Raw genomic sequence first — 16,002 nt, forward strand, 5'->3', positions numbered from 1 at the left:
CTGAAATGATTTAACTATGAAATGATTTAACTATGAATACCACACATCTTATTGTTCAGTCTTTAATACTGCGTGCGTCCTAGTGAAGGACTTCTACTGAAATGATTTAACTATGAAATGATTTAACTATGAATGCCACACATCTCATTGTTCAGTCTTTAATACTGCGTGCGTCCTAGTGAAGGATACCACACATCTTATTGTTCAGTCTTTAATACTGCGTGCGTCCTAGTGAAGGATACCACACATCTTATTGTTCAGTCTTTAATACTGCGTGCGTCCTAGTGAAGGATACCACACATCTTATTGTTCAGTCTTTAATACTGCGTGCGTCCTAGTGAAGGATACCACACATCTTATTGTTCAGTCTTTAATACTGCGTGCGTCCTAGTGAAGGATACCACACATCTTATTGTTCAGTCTTTAATACTGCGTGCGTCCTAGTGAAGGATACCACACATCTTATTGTTCAGTCTTTAATACTGCGTGCGTCCTAGTGAAGGATAAGAGGTAACTATGAATACCACACATCTTATTGTTCAGTCTTTAATACTGCGTGCGTCCTAGTGAAGGATACCACACATCTTATTGTTCAGTCTTTAATACTGCGTGCGTCCTAGTGAAGGATAAGAGGTAACTATGAATACCACACATCTCATTGTTCAGTCTTTAATACTGCGTGCGTCCTAGTGAAGGATACCACACATCTTATTGTTCAGTCTTTAATACTGCGTGCGTCCTAGTGAAGGATACCACACATCTTATTGTTCAGTCTTTAATACTGCGTGCGTCCTAGTGAAGAATACCACACATCGTATTGTTCAGTCTTTAATACTGCGTGCGTCCTAGTGAAGGACTTCTACTGAAATGATTTGTCACAGGTGTCCAGAAACGAATACAATACACACATTACTTAGTGGAGGTGCTGGGTTCAAAAGAGAAGACGGTCTCCTCATCTGCTCCAACAGTTTATTATTGATGAGGTTTGGAGCCAAGGCTCTTCACCAGCCTTGGTTTGACCAGGTGACTAGCCTTGGTCTGACCAGGTGACTAGCCTTGGTCTGACCAGGTGACTAGCCTTGGTCTGACCAGGTGACCAGCCTTGGTCTGACCAGGTGACTAGCCTTGGTCTGACCAGGTGACTAGCCTTGGTTTGACCAGGTGACTAGCCTTGGTCTGACCAGGTGACTAGCCTTGGTCTGACCAGGTGACTAGCCTTGGTCTGACCAGGTGACTAGCCTTTGTCTGACCAGGTGACTAGCTTTGGTCTGACCAGGTGACTAGCCTTGGTCTGACCAGGTGACTAGCCTTGGTCTGACCAGGTGACTAGCTTTGGTCTGATCAGGTGACTAGCTTTGGTCTGACCAGGTGACTAGCTTTGGTCTGACCAGGTGACTAGCCTTGGTCTGACCAGGTGAAGAGCCTTGGTCTGACCAGGTGAAGAGCCTTGGTCTGACCAGGTGAAGAGCCTTGGTCTGACCAGGTGACTAGCCTTGGTCTGACCAGGTGAAGAGCCTTGGTCTGACCAGGTGACTAGCCTTGGTCTGACCAGGTGACTAGCCTTGGTCTGACCAGGTGAAGAGCCTTGGTCTGACCAGGTGACTAGCCTTGGTCTGACCAGGTGAAGAGCCTTGGTCTGACCAGGTGACTAGCCTTGGTCTGACCAGGTGACTAGCCTTGGTCTGACCAGGTGACTAGCCTTGGTCTGACCAGGTGACTAGCCTTGGTCTGACCAGGTGACTAGCCTTGGTCTGACCAGGTGACTAGCCTTGGTCTGACCAGGTGACTAGCCTTGGTCTGACCAGGTGACTAGCCTTGGTCTGACCAGGTGACTAGCCTTGGTCTGACCTCCAAACATAGTCAATAATAAACTTTTGGAGCAGATGAGTGTGTTGTCTGTCTTCAACCTACGGCCAGTGTGTCCACTTACATGTGTCCAAGAGACTGAGTCCACAGCCCTGTCTCTATGTGTCCAAGAGACTGAGTCCACAGCCCTGTCTCTGTGTCCATGAGACTGAGTCCACAGCCCTGTCTCTGTGTGTCCATTAGACTGAGTCCACAGCCCTGTGTGTCTCTGTGTGTCCATTAGACTGAGTCCACAGCCCTGTGTCTCTGTGTGTCCATTAGACTGAGTCCACAGCCCTGTGTCTCTCTGTGTGTCCATTAGACTGAGTCCACAGCCCTGTGTCTCTGTGTGTCTCTGTGTGTCCATTAGACTGAGTCCACAGCCCTGTGTCTCTGTGTGTCCATTAGACTGAGTCCACAGCCCTGTCTCTCTGTGTGTCCATTAGACTGAGTCCACAGCCCTGTCTCTCTGTGTGTCCATGAGACTGAGTCCACAGCCCTGTCTCTCTGTGTGTCCATTAGACTGAGTCCACAGCCCTGTCTCTCTGTGTGTCTCTGTGTGTCCATTAGACTGAGTCCACAGCCCTGTGTCTCTGTGTGTCCATTAGACTGAGTCCACAGCCCTGTCTCTCTGTGTGTCCATGAGACTGAGTCCACAGCCCTGTCTCTCTGTGTGTCCATTAGACTGAGTCCACAGCCCTGTGTGTCTCTGTGTGTCCATTAGACTGAGTCCACAGCCCTGTGTCTCTGTGTGTCCATGAGACTGAGTCCACAGCCCTGTGTGTCTCTGTGTGTCCATTAGACTGAGTCCACAGCCCTGTGTCTCTCTGTGTGTCCATGAGACTGAGTCCACAGCCCTGTGTCTCTCTGTGTGTCCATGAGACTGAGTCCACAGCCCTGTGTCTCTGTGTGTCCATGAGACTGAGTCCACAGCCCTGTATCTCTCTGTGTGTCCAATAGACAGAGTCCACAGCCCTGTGTCTCTCTGTGTGTCCATTAGACTGAGTCCACAGCCCTGTGTCTCTCTGTGTGTCCATTAGACTGAGTCCACAGCCCTGTGTCTCTGTGTGTCCATGAGACTGAGTCCACAGCCCTGTGTCTCTGTGTGTCCATTAGACTGAGTCCACAGCCCTGTCTCTCTGTGTGTCCATTAGACTGAGTCCACAGTCCTGTGTCTCTCTGTGTGTCCATGAGACTGAGTCCACAGCCCTGTGTCTCTGTGTGTCCATTAGACTGAGTCCACAGCCCTGTGTCTCTCTGTGTGTCCATTAGACTGAGTCCACAGCCCTGTGTCTCTGTGTGTCCATGAGACTGAGTCCACAGCCCTGTGTCTCTCTGTGTGTCCATGAGACTGAGTCCACAGCCCTGTGTCTCTGTGTGTCCATTAGACTGAGTCCACAGTCCTGTGTCTCTGTGTGTCCATTAGACTGAGTCCACAGTCCTGTGTGTCTCTGTGTGTCCCCAAGAGACTGAGTCCACAGCCCTGTCTCTCTGTGTGTCCATGAGACTGAGTCCACAGCCCTGTGTCTCTGTGTGTCCATTAGACTGAGTCCACAGCCCTGTGTCTCTGTGTGTCCATTAGACTGAGTCCACAGCCCTGTGTCTCTGTGTGTCCATTAGACTGAGTCCACAGTCCTGTGTGTCTCTGTGTGTCCCCAAGAGACTGAGTCCACAGCCCTGTCTCTCTGTGTGTCCAAGAGACTGAGTCCACAGCCCTTTGTGTCTCTGTGTGTCCATTAGACTGAGTCCACAGCCCTGTCTCTCTGTGTGTCTTAACACGTAATCCTTCCCTCTCAGGTCTATCCCACCATAACGTAACCATAACGTAACCATAACGTGTGTCTTCCCTCTCAGGTCTATCCCACCATAACGTAATCATAACGTAACCATAACGTGTGTCTTCCCTCTCAGGTCTATCCCACCATAACGCGGTCTCTCGGGATGGGCTTCTGTACCTCCTTCAGTCGTATCGGAGGAATGATCGCACCCTTCATAGCACAGGTACATTCATAGCACCCTTCATAGCACAGGTACGTTCATAGCACCCTTCATAGCACAGGTACGTTCATAGCACCCTTCATAGCACCCTTCATAGCACAGGTATGTTCATAGCACCCTTCATAGCACCCTTCATAGCACAGGTACGTTCATAGCACCCTTCATAGCACCCTTCATAGCACAGGTACGTTCATAGCACCCTTCATAGCACCCTTCATAGCACAGGTACATTCATAGCACCCTTCATAGCACAGGTACGTTGTGCCACCCTTCATAGCACAGGTACGTTGGCTCATTTCTGTTGGTGTTCTGTGACTAAAGGTGTTTGCACACTGGACGCGTTTTTCGGTAAACCGATGGAGAAACGGCGCTAAGAATCCGATTGTCCAATGTCATTTATTTGTATAGCCCTTAATCACTGTTTACACTTTACAGCACCAATGAGCTCTACAGACTGACATGTTTACAGCACCAAGGAGCTCTACAGACTGACATGTTTACAGCACCAATGAGCTCTACAGACTGACATGTTTACAGCACCAATGAGCTCTACAAACTGACATGTTTACAGCACCAATGAGCTCTACAGACTGACATGTTTACAGCACCAATGAGCTCTACAGACTGACATGTTTACAGCACCAATGAGCTCTACAGACTGACATGTTTACACCAATGAGCTCTACAGACTGACATGTTTACAGCACCAATGAGCTCTACAGACTGACATGTTTACAGCACCAATGAGCTCTACAGACTGACATGTTTACAGCACCAATGAGCTCTACAGACTGACATGTTTACAGCACCAATGAGCTCTACAGACTGACATGTTTACAGCACCAATGAGCTCTACAGACTGACATGTTTACAGCACCAATGAGCTCTACAGACTGACATGTTTACACCAATGAGCTCTACAGACTGACATGTTTACAGCACCAATGAGCTCTACAGACTGACATGTTTACAGCACCAATGAGCTCTACAGACTGACATGTTTACAGCACCAATGAGCTCTACAGACTGACATGTTTACAGCACCAATGAGCTCTACAAACTGACATGTTTACAGCACCAATGAGCTCTACAGACTGACATGTTTACAGCACCAATGAGCTCTACAGACTGGCATGTTTACAGCACCAATGAGCTCTACAGACTGACATGTTTACACCAATGAGCTCTACAGACTGACATGTTTACAGCACCAATGAGCTCTACAGACTGACATGTTTACAGCACCAAGGAGCTCTACAGACAGACATGTTTACAGCACCAATGAGCTCTACAGACTGACATGTTTACAGCACCAATGAGCTCTACAGACTGACATGTTTACACCAATGAGCTCTACAGACAGACATGTTTACAGCACCAATGAGCTCTACAGACTGACATGTTTACAGCACCAATGAGCTCTACAGACTGACATGTTTACACCAATGAGCTCTACAGACTGACATGTTTACAGCACCAATGAGCTCTACAGACTGACATGTTTACAGCACCAATGAGCTCTACAGACTGACATGTTTACAGCACCAAGGAGCTCTACAGACAGACATGTTTACAGCACCAATGAGCTCTACAGACTGACATGTTTACAGCACCAATGAGCTCTACAGACTGACATGTTTACAGCACCAATGAGCTCTACAGACTGACATGTTTACAGCACCAATGAGCTCTACAGACTGACATGTTTACAGCACCAATGAGCTCTACAGACTGACATGTTTACAGCACCAATGAGCTCTACAGACTGACATGTTTACAGCACCAATGAGCTCTACAGACTGACATGTTTACAGCACCAATGTGCTCTACAGACTGACATGTTTACAGCACCAATGAGCTCTACAGACTGACATTTTGGTCTTCTTTCTTCATGCAGTAGCTGCCAGAGGGTCAATATGCAATTGATTAAAAACAAACTGAAGTATGAAAGCTGTAACTGTCCGTGCTGGGGGGTCCATTGACCCCCATGCTCATCGTGTTGCATGGTCCCGGTGCTGGGAGGGGTCCATTGACCCCCACGCTCATCGTGTTGCATGGTCCCGGTGCTGGGGGGGTCCATTGTAATCTGACTCCCGGTGTCATGTCTCAACGTCACGGTGTCACTTCTCTTCTGTCTCTCTGGAGCGTGGGGTTTTGTCGTACGCCCACGTGAACTCATCAAGTCATCCTATACAGCCCATCCTAGCGTACATTTGGTTCAGAACTTTAACAGATAAAATAATGTCACGGCTGAAACCAACCGTCATTTAAATATTCTCGAAACGATTTCCCACATTTTTTACCACATGAACAGCTGGAATACGGCCGATCAAAAGTGAGGGAAGCCAATAAGAACATTGTTTACCCCTCTCGCCTCTCTGCCTGTTATGTCTGCGCACGCACACACGCACGCACGCACGCACGCACTTGCAAGTGTGCATTTGTAGGTCTGCTATTTTTGAAAAATTGTGACAAATCTTTGAATATATCTTGCACAGTGAACGTTTTTAACTCAAGCTTTGCTTCTGGGGGGTTCCTGGAACAACATATTTTCAAATGGAGGTGGGCGGCCAATTACTATATATATATATATATATATATATATATATCGACATGAAAATGTTTGAGAACCACTGACATTAGAAACATAGGGTTTTCAGAAAACTGTCAGGATTTAGAAGACATTTGTAGAATCGTCAAAATGGGTTAACCCATTTTGGGCGGGAACCCCTTTTGGTGTTAGCATTATGTTATGCTTTAGCTATCGAAAAATAGCAGATCTACAAGCTCATAGCACGCCACTCGGTGGCGCGCTATGAGCTATTTTTATAAATCGAAGAACGACTGACATAGAAACATAGCTTTTTCAGGAAACTGTCGGGATGTAGAAGACATTTTTAGAATCTGATCTCAGGTCAGAATGAAAACTGTCAGGATGTAGAAGACATTTTGTAGAATCTGATCTCGGGTCAGAATGAAAACTGTCAGGATGTAGAGGACATTTTGTAGAATGGTCCTGGGGTCAGAATGGGTTAAACATTAATTGTCTTCATTGTTTCCCAGGTGCTGATGTCCCACTCCGTCATCCTGGCCATGACGCCCTTCGCCCTGGCCTGTGTTCTGTGTGCCATCCTGACCTTCTTCCTGCCCTACGAGACCAAGGGCAGAGCCCTGCTGGTAACCCCCTTTCCCCCCCCCCCATATCTACACATACTGTACACATACACATGCACATACACATACACATACACATACACATACACATACACATACACATACACATACACATACACATCTAGACCAAGGGCAGAGCCCTGCTGGTAACCCCCTTTCCCCCCCCATATCTACACATACACATACACACACACATACACATACACATACACATACACATACACATACACATACACATACACATACACATACACATACACATACACATACACATACACATACACATACACATACACACATACACATACACATACACATACTGTACACATACACATACACATACACATACTATACACATACACATACACATACACATACACATACACATACACATGCACATGCACATGCACATGCACATACACATACACATACACATACACATGCACATGCACATGCACATGCACATGCACATACACATACACATACACATACACATACACATGCACATGCACATGCACACACACATACACATACACATACACATACACATACACATACACATACACATACACATACACATACACATACACATACACATACACATACACATACACATACACATACTGTACACATACACATACACATGCACATGCACATGCACATGCACATGCACATGCACATGCACATGCACATGCACATGCACATGCACATGCACATGCACATGCACATGCACATACACATACACATCTAGACCAAGGGCAGAGCCCTGCTGGTAACCCCCTTTCCCCTCCCCATATCTACACATAATATCGCTGCTGTCGTTGAGGAAACCTCGTAACTCCATTTCTAAGGTTTTAGATAAATCTGTGCTATTGGACACCCTTTACGTCTGTGTGTCAAAAATATTGAACCAATGCAAAGTAGTAAAAAACGCTTTGGAGAAAACCTCTTAAAGGTATATTCAGTGATTTCACTTAATTCAAATATCACTTATTTTTTTGTTTTGTTGTGATAATCCTCCCTACTATAGAGTGTGCTGACCATATAAGGAGTTCCTCCCTGTCCCCAGTTAACCCCTGGGGCTCAAAAAACCTTAGGTTTCGTTTTTGACTCTCTATCCTGATTGGACGAAAGGCTGGGTCCCACAGCCAAAAACGAAACCTAAGGTTTTTTGAGTGAAATCACTGAATATACCTTTAACTCCATTGGACCCTCAAACGGTCTGCTAAAGCAACTAACTCCAGCACCACTTCCCCTCTCATGGAAGTAATTGACAATATATAAACTCACAACACCAACTTTGATGAGGCCGTATTGCTTTGTTTTGAAAATATACAGTAAGGTTTTCTTAATTTCCTGAAAAAACGTATAATTTTAATTTCCTGAAAAATGAACAATTTGGAGTTAACCCATTCTGAACGGGCACCCATTTTGGTGTCGGCATCATGTTATGCTTTAGCTATTTAAAAATAGCAGATCTACAAGCTCATATCGCGCCACCGAGTGGCGCGATACGAGCTTGTAGGTCTGCTATTTTTTGAAAAATCGAAGAACGACTGACATTTTTAGAATCTGATCTCAGGTCAGAATGGGTTAATCAGACCAGTGTGTGTCCAGTGGAAAACCTAGTATGAATCTGATCTCAGGTCAGAATGGGTTAATTTCCTGAAAAATGAACAATTTGGAGTTAAGAGGTTTCTTCCCGACAGCAGAGATATCTTTATTTATTTATTTATTAATCTGTGATCCAAAGCGGAATGATTTTAACCTTTGGACTTTTCCATTTCTTTGCAGCAAAGTTCCTGATGTTCATATTGTTGTTGTTTTTTTTTATTATTATTATTTTGTAGCTTATGTATTGAGTAATGTACAGTTCATGTTGTTTGGGTTTATTAAAAGTTATGTTATGTTATCTGTGGATTGACTGGTGGTTTTGATGCCAGGCAGTATGACGCACATTTTAAAGTTTTGTGTAAAATGTGTTTAATGGTTTTAATGTCACTGTATTTTAAAATCATTTGAGACATATAAAGAATCACAAACCAGTATTGCCTTCTAATTTGAGTACATTTAATGTTCATGTTCATAGTTCTGTCCGAGCCATTAACCCATTCTTGACGGGAACCCCTTTTGTTGTTTTAAGCATTATGTTATACTTTAGCTATTGAAAAATAGCAGATCTACAAGCTCGTAGCGATCATAGCGAAAATCGTTAAAATGTATGCAAATCTTTGAATGTATATTCTTTCAGAGTGAACGTTTTTAACTCAAATCTTTGTTTCTGGGGGGGGGGGTCCCTGGAACAGCATATTTTCAGATGGGGGGGGGGGGGGGGTCGGCTAACCTGACACTGCCAGATGGGGGCGGTATTGGGTAACCATGTTCCCCAACAGTAGCAAGCTTTTTGGATCTGGCAGCGTCAGGTTAGGGGTCGGGTTAGGGGTCAGGTTAGGGGTCAGGTTAGGGGGTTAGGTTAGGGGTCGGGTCAGCGTCAGGTTAGGGGTCAGGTTAGGGGTCGGGTTAGGGGTCAGGTTAGGGGGTTAGGTTAGGGGTCGGGTCAGCGTCAGGTTAGGGGTCAGGTTAGGGGTCGGGTTAGGGGTCAGGTTAGGGGGTCAGGTTAGGGGTCGGGTCAGCGTCAGGTTAGGGGTCGGGTTAGGGGTCGGGTCAGCGTCAGGTTAGGGGTCAGGTTAGGGGTCGGGTTAGGGGTCAGGTTAGGGGGTTAGGTTAGGGGTCAGGTTAGGGGTCGGGTTAGGGGTCAGGTTAGGGGGTCAGGTTAGGGGTCGGGTCAGCGTCAGGTTAGGGGTCAGGTTAGGGGTCAGGTTAGGGGTCGGGTCAGCGTCAGGTTAGGGGTCGGGTTAGGGGTCAGGTTAGGGGGTCAGGTTAGGGGGTTAGGTTAGGGGTCGGGTCAGCGTCAGGTTAGGGGTCAGGTTAGGGGTCGGGTTAGGGGTCAGGTTAGGGGGTTAGGTTAGGGGTCGGGTCAGCGTCAGGTTAGGGGTCAGGTTAGGGGTCGGGTTAGGGGTCAGGTTAGGGGGTCAGGTTAGGGGTCGGGTCAGCGTCAGGTTAGGGGTCGGGTTAGGGGTCGGGTCAGCGTCAGGTTAGGGGTCAGGTTAGGGGTCGGGTTAGGGGTCAGGTTAGGGGGTTAGGTTAGGGGTCAGGTTAGGGGTCGGGTTAGGGGTCAGGTTAGGGGGTCAGGTTAGGGGTCGGGTCAGCGTCAGGTTAGGGGTCAGGTTAGGGGTCAGGTTAGGGGTCGGGTCAGCGTCAGGTTAGGGGTCGGGTTAGGGGTCAGGTTAGGGGGTCAGGTTAGGGGTCAGGTTAGGGGTCAGGTTAGGGGTCGGGTTAGGGGTCAGGTTAGGGGGTCAGGTTAGGGGTCGGGTCAGCGTCAGGTTAGGGGTCGGGTTAGGGGTCAGGTTAGGGGGTCAGGTTAGGGGTCGGGTCAGCGTCAGGTTAGGGGTCAGGTTAGGGGTCGGGTTAGGGGTCAGGTTAGGGGTCGGGTCAGCGTCAGGTTAGGGGTCGGGTTAGGGGTCGGGTTAGGGGTCAGGTTAGGGGGTCAGGTTAGGGGTCGGGTCAGCGTCAGGTTAGGGGTCGGGTTAGGGGGTCAGGTTAGGGGTCGGGTCAGCGTCAGGTTAGGGGTCAGGTTAGGGGGTTAGGTTAGGGGTCGGGTCAGCGTCAGGTTAGGGGTCGGGTTAGGGGTCGGGTTAGGGGTCAGGTTAGGGGGTCAGGTTAGGGGTCGGGTCAGCGTCAGGTTAGGGGTCGGGTTAGGGGTCGGGTCAGCGTCAGGTTAGGGGTCAGGTTAGGGGTCGGGTTAGGGGTCAGGTTAGGGGGTTAGGTTAGGGGTCAGGTTAGGGGTCGGGTTAGGGGTCAGGTTAGGGGGTCAGGTTAGGGGTCGGGTCAGCGTCAGGTTAGGGGTCAGGTTAGGGGTCAGGTTAGGGGTCGGGTCAGCGTCAGGTTAGGGGTCGGGTTAGGGGTCAGGTTAGGGGGTCAGGTTAGGGGTCAGGTTAGGGGTCAGGTTAGGGGTCGGGTTAGGGGTCAGGTTAGGGGGTCAGGTTAGGGGTCGGGTCAGCGTCAGGTTAGGGGTCGGGTTAGGGGTCAGGTTAGGGGGTCAGGTTAGGGGTCGGGTCAGCGTCAGGTTAGGGGTCAGGTTAGGGGTCGGGTTAGGGGTCAGGTTAGGGGGTCAGGTTAGGGGTCGGGTTAGGGGTCAGGTTAGGGGGTCAGGTTAGGGGTCGGGTCAGCGTCAGGTTAGGGGTCAGGTTAGGGGTCGGGTTAGGGGTCAGGTTAGGGGTCGGGTTAGGGGTCAGGTTAGGGGGTCAGGTTAGGGGTCGGGTCAGCGTCAGGTTAGGGGTCGGGTTAGGGGTCAGGTTAGGGGGTCAGGTTAGGGGTCGGGTCAGCGTCAGGTTAGGGGTCGGGTTAGGGGTCGGGTTAGGGGTCAGGTTAGGGGGTCAGGTTAGGGGTCGGGTTAGGGGTCAGGTTAGGGGGTCAGGTTAGGGGTCGGGTCAGCGTCAGGTTAGGGGTCAGGTTAGGGGTCGGGTCAGCGTCAGGTTAGGGGTCGGGTTAGGGGTCAGGTTAGGGGGTCAGGTTAGGGGTCGGGTCAGCGTCAGGTTAGGGGTCAGGTTAGGGGTCGGGTCAGCGTCAGGTTAGGGGTCAGGTTAGGGGTCGGGTCAGCGTCAGGTTAGGGGTCAGGTTAGGGGTCGGGTCAGCGTCAGGTTAGGGGTCAGGTTAGGGGTCGGGTCAGCGTCAGGTTAGGGGTCAGGTTAGGGGTCGGCAGCAAATGACATATATTTTTGGGGGTCCTTGACATGAAAAGGTTTCTCTGTTTCTCTCTCATGTTCGTCCAGCTAAACCCCTTATTCCTATAAACTAATTTGCCTTTATTTACTATTTTGAAAATCATTTTTGAATAGTTCAAACAGCCGATCTACATCGACACACTGTGAGCTTGTAGATCGGCCATTTTAACTATTCAAAAATGTTTTTCAAAATAGTTTATGAATAAGGGCTTTAGCATGGAACCCCTATTATCCAGTCTACTGTCCATTAGATAAAGGGGAAGAGAGACATGTCAGACGGCTTGTTGTCATTCAGTAATTATCATTTCACGGACATAAGCCGTATCGTATCCACGGCAACGGTTTAAGGTCAACTGTACTTTTCAATCTATTAGTGCCGAGAGGATATTTGAGATGGTCTGCATGGACCGAGGACGGAACACTGCACTGGGTAGTTAGCTGTCTGTTGTCCTGTGTGTGTGTGTGTGTGTGTGTGTGTGTGTGTGTGTGTGTGTGTGTGTGTGTGTGTGTGTGTCTGCATGGACCGAGGACGGAACACTGCTCTGGGTAGTTAGTCTGTTGTCCTGTGTGTGTGTGTGTGTGTGTGTGTGTGTCTGTGTGTCTGCATGGACCGAGGACGGAACACTGCACTGGGTAGTTAGTTGTCTGTTGTCCTGTGTGTGTGTGTGTGTGTGTGTCTGTGTGTCTGCATGGACCAAGGACGGAGCACTGCACTGGGTAGTTAGTGGTCTGTTGTCCTGTGTGTGTGTGTGTGTGTGTGTGTGTGTGTGTGTGTGTCACGCTGTTACACCACCGGCCCGCCACCAGAGGGCGCAGCTGTAGCACACACACACACACACACACACACACACACACACACACACACACACACACACACACACACACACACACACACACACAACCACACACACACGAGCTGCGTTCGCTTCACGCGTTTGCGCGTCTTACTTGTGGTCTGTTGTCCTGTGTGTGTGTGTGTCTGTGTGTCTGCATGGACCAAGGACGGAACACTGCACTGGGTAGTTAGTGGTCTGTTGTCCTGTGTCTGTGTGTCTGCATGGACCAAGGACGGAACACTGCACTGGGTAGTTAGTTGTCTGTTGTCCTGTGTGTGTGTGTGTGTGTGTGTGTGTCTGTGTGCCTTCTCAGTCACACACTATAACTAACTACCAACTAACACAGGGGTTCTCAATGTTTTTGGGCCGGGGACCCCCGGAAATGCTTTGGCAATGTCTCGGGGACCCCCTCCCGACCCCCAATATCAATGGACTGCTACAATAACCTTAATAATAGAGACAATACACCATAAATAAACACTGAAACCACATATAATCATTAGGGAAGGTGTATGTATACTAGTGTACTGTAAACTCTTCATTTCCATTTTCCAGCCATTCAGTTGCACAAAACATTATAATTTGTGGACCCCCCCCCCCCCCCCCCCCAAAATAATTTGGGGGGTAAATAAAGTGTGGGGCTCGCCTGGTGTAGACTTACTAGGACAGAACACTGCACTGGGTCGTAGTCCGTTGTCTGCCTGCCCACTATAGAGCACCGAAGTCTGACGTCACTTTCAGTAGAGGGCGTCAGTCCCCAGGTTCATGTATTTGTTTAGTTGCATTGTAATCCCCATAGGGGGGATTTTAGATCGCCTCATATAAGAACTGTGTTTGAAAAATAAACATGTCATCCCGGCCGCTTCACTCATATGGATATGAAGAATCAACTGACTGAGAGAAAATGTTACTGCTACTGAATTAATTAGATTTTCGCTAGAAGCAGACTGTATCATATATGAGTGACTGACTGTTGCAAACGATACAGAGACAGACAGCTTGTTTATTTTTGGACCACAACGCTTTTTGGACCACAATGCTTATAGTAGACGATATTAAGATCACCCCATGTTATTCTCCATAGAGAAATTACTTCCGAGAACCAGGGGAATCGTCGGGATGAGTGAGTTACGTCAGGACTTCGGTGCTCTATTAGTGTGTTTCAAGGGAAAAGGCTCAACTCAAACCGTGTTTTAAGGATCCAGGCGTGTGTGCTGCAGGATGCAGATAGGAAGGGAACATGTAGAAAGGATGCAGATAGGAAGGGAACATGTAGAAAGAGAACTCTTCAGTTCTAGAGTCTTATTTAATAGGATCAGCAGCAGTCAGACCGGACAAACGTGTTTCGGCGCGCAGGCCTTGTGTCAGAATTCTGACACGAGACGAGTGACGATGGCCTGCGCCGATCCTATTAACCCATACTGGGTGGGAAGTACCCCTTTAGGTGTTTTAACCCATTCTGACCTGAGATCAGATTCATACGAGGTTTCCGCCGGACACACACTGGTCTGATGAACCCATTCTGACCTGAGATCAGATTCTAAAAATGTCAGTCGTGCTTCGATTTTTCAAAAATAGCAGACCTACAAGCTCGTATCGCGCCACTCGGTGGCGCGATATGAGCTTGTAGATCTGCTATTTTTAAATAGCTAAAGCATAACATGATGCCGACACCAAAATGGGTGCCCGGTCAGAATTGGTTAAACATTGTTATACTTTAGCTATTGCAGAATAGTATATCTACAAGCTGCTATTTTTTTTAAATCGTGAAAGTGTGGCGCAAATCTTTGAATATATGTTCTTTCAGAGCGAACGGCTTCTGGCCGGGGGGTCCCTGGAACTACATATTTTCAGATGGGAGTCTGTGGCCAAATACAGATAATTCTGGGGGTCCTTGACATGAAAATGTTTGAGAACAAACTGACACAGAAACATGAGGTTTTTCAGAAAACTGTCGGCTTTTAGAAGGAATTTGTAGAATCGAACTCGGGTCTAGAACCGAGTGTGGTTTTCATTCTCTTTCTACTACTAGTGTCAGTAGTGTGTGTCATTACATCGCCTGTCCCTCAGTCTGCAGTTGTGTTTCTTCACCGCTAGAGGGAGACATATCTCATCTACGGGTGGAGCTGTTAAGAGAACAGTTGAAGCACAGCAGTGGATTAGGTGTGTGAGGGAGGGATTATTTAAAAGAAGAGTTAATGCTGTCCATTCAGTTCTACTTACTGTGTGTGTGTGTGTGTGTGTGTGTGTGTGTGTGTGTGTGTGCCATTATACTTCCACAAACACATATTGGACCGTACGATTAACCCATGACTTTTGCTGTCCTCATGTATGCACACTGTCGGAGAGCTTAATCCAATGATTATATTCCAAGTAGGCCTACTTAGTTACAGCCACAGCCACATCATATACAAATATACACAATCGGAGCCAGGGGGGGGGGGGGGGTGGACATTGGCTCCAGCTCAATGTTTGTATGATTCACTTGAGTTGTATCTGGTACAAACCAGATAAAACACTGTCTAGAGTTTATTTCTTTATTTAACCCATTCTGAACGGACATCCATTTTGGTGTTGGTATCATGTCGTGCTTTAGCTATTTAAAAATAGCAGATCTACAAGCTCATATCGCGCCACCGAGTGGCGCGATACGAGCTTGTAGGTCTGCTATTTTTTGAAAAAATTGAAGAACGACTGACATTTTTATAATCTGATCTCAGGTCAGAATGGGTTGATCAGACCAGTGTGTGTCCGGCGGAAACCTCGTATGAATCTGATCTCAGGTCAGAATGGGTTAATAGAGTAGTATGCGTGTGACATCATCATCAAACCCGGAAGTGTTGCAGGAACGCTTACTGAGTGGCAAAAAACTACTTTCTGGCCTCGACAGCCCAGACATCTGAACAAAAAAAGTTGTATTTGATTGCATTAAAACGATGATAAATTACATTAAACTCACTTTGCCACTCGATTTGCCACTCACTTTAATGCATGTGCATAATTATGCCCTCTTATTTGAGCAATATTTATCTATCTCTATGCCTCAGGTTTCCAGAGTCGTTAAAGATCTCTCCCTTCCTGATCCTAAAGTCTCTAAGCTTTCTAGATCCTAATCCGTCTCCTCTCTGTGCTGCGAGATTGGAGTTCATGTGTTCACGTGCGTACAGTGTGGGAGGAGTTTCCTTGCCTGTGTGTGTGTGTGTGTGTGTGTGTGTGTGTGTGTGTGTGTGTGTGTGTGTGTGTGTGTGTGTGTGTGTGTGTGTGTGTGTGTGCTGTAAGGTCATCGTAGAGGCATAACGCCTGGTGCAGGACCAATGGAAGGTTGTGAAGGTGGCGTAGAGACTCTAGTCTGTAGTGAAGGTATA

At 47.7% G+C, this 16,002-nt stretch overlaps 1 protein-coding gene across 1 annotated transcript in view; it reads left to right on the forward strand.

The window, feature by feature from the left end:
• The window catches only part of svopl (SVOP-like), a 28,085-nt gene extending 19,121 nt beyond the window's left edge, over window positions 1–8,964 (forward strand). The window contains exons 12-14 of the mRNA XM_083757867.1: window positions 3,757–3,846; window positions 6,907–7,020; window positions 8,812–8,964. Coding sequence (XP_083613993.1) covers window positions 3,757–3,846; window positions 6,907–7,020; window positions 8,812–8,823 — 216 coding nt within the window. The 3' untranslated portion in view covers window positions 8,824–8,964. The remainder of the gene's footprint in view (window positions 1–3,756; window positions 3,847–6,906; window positions 7,021–8,811) is intronic.
• The last annotated feature ends 7,038 nt before the right edge of the window (window positions 8,965–16,002 follow it).

Source organism: Protomyctophum parallelum, assembly GCF_964188405.1.
Source record: "Protomyctophum parallelum genome assembly, chromosome: 22".
NCBI lineage: Eukaryota > Metazoa > Chordata > Actinopteri > Myctophiformes > Myctophidae > Protomyctophum > Protomyctophum parallelum.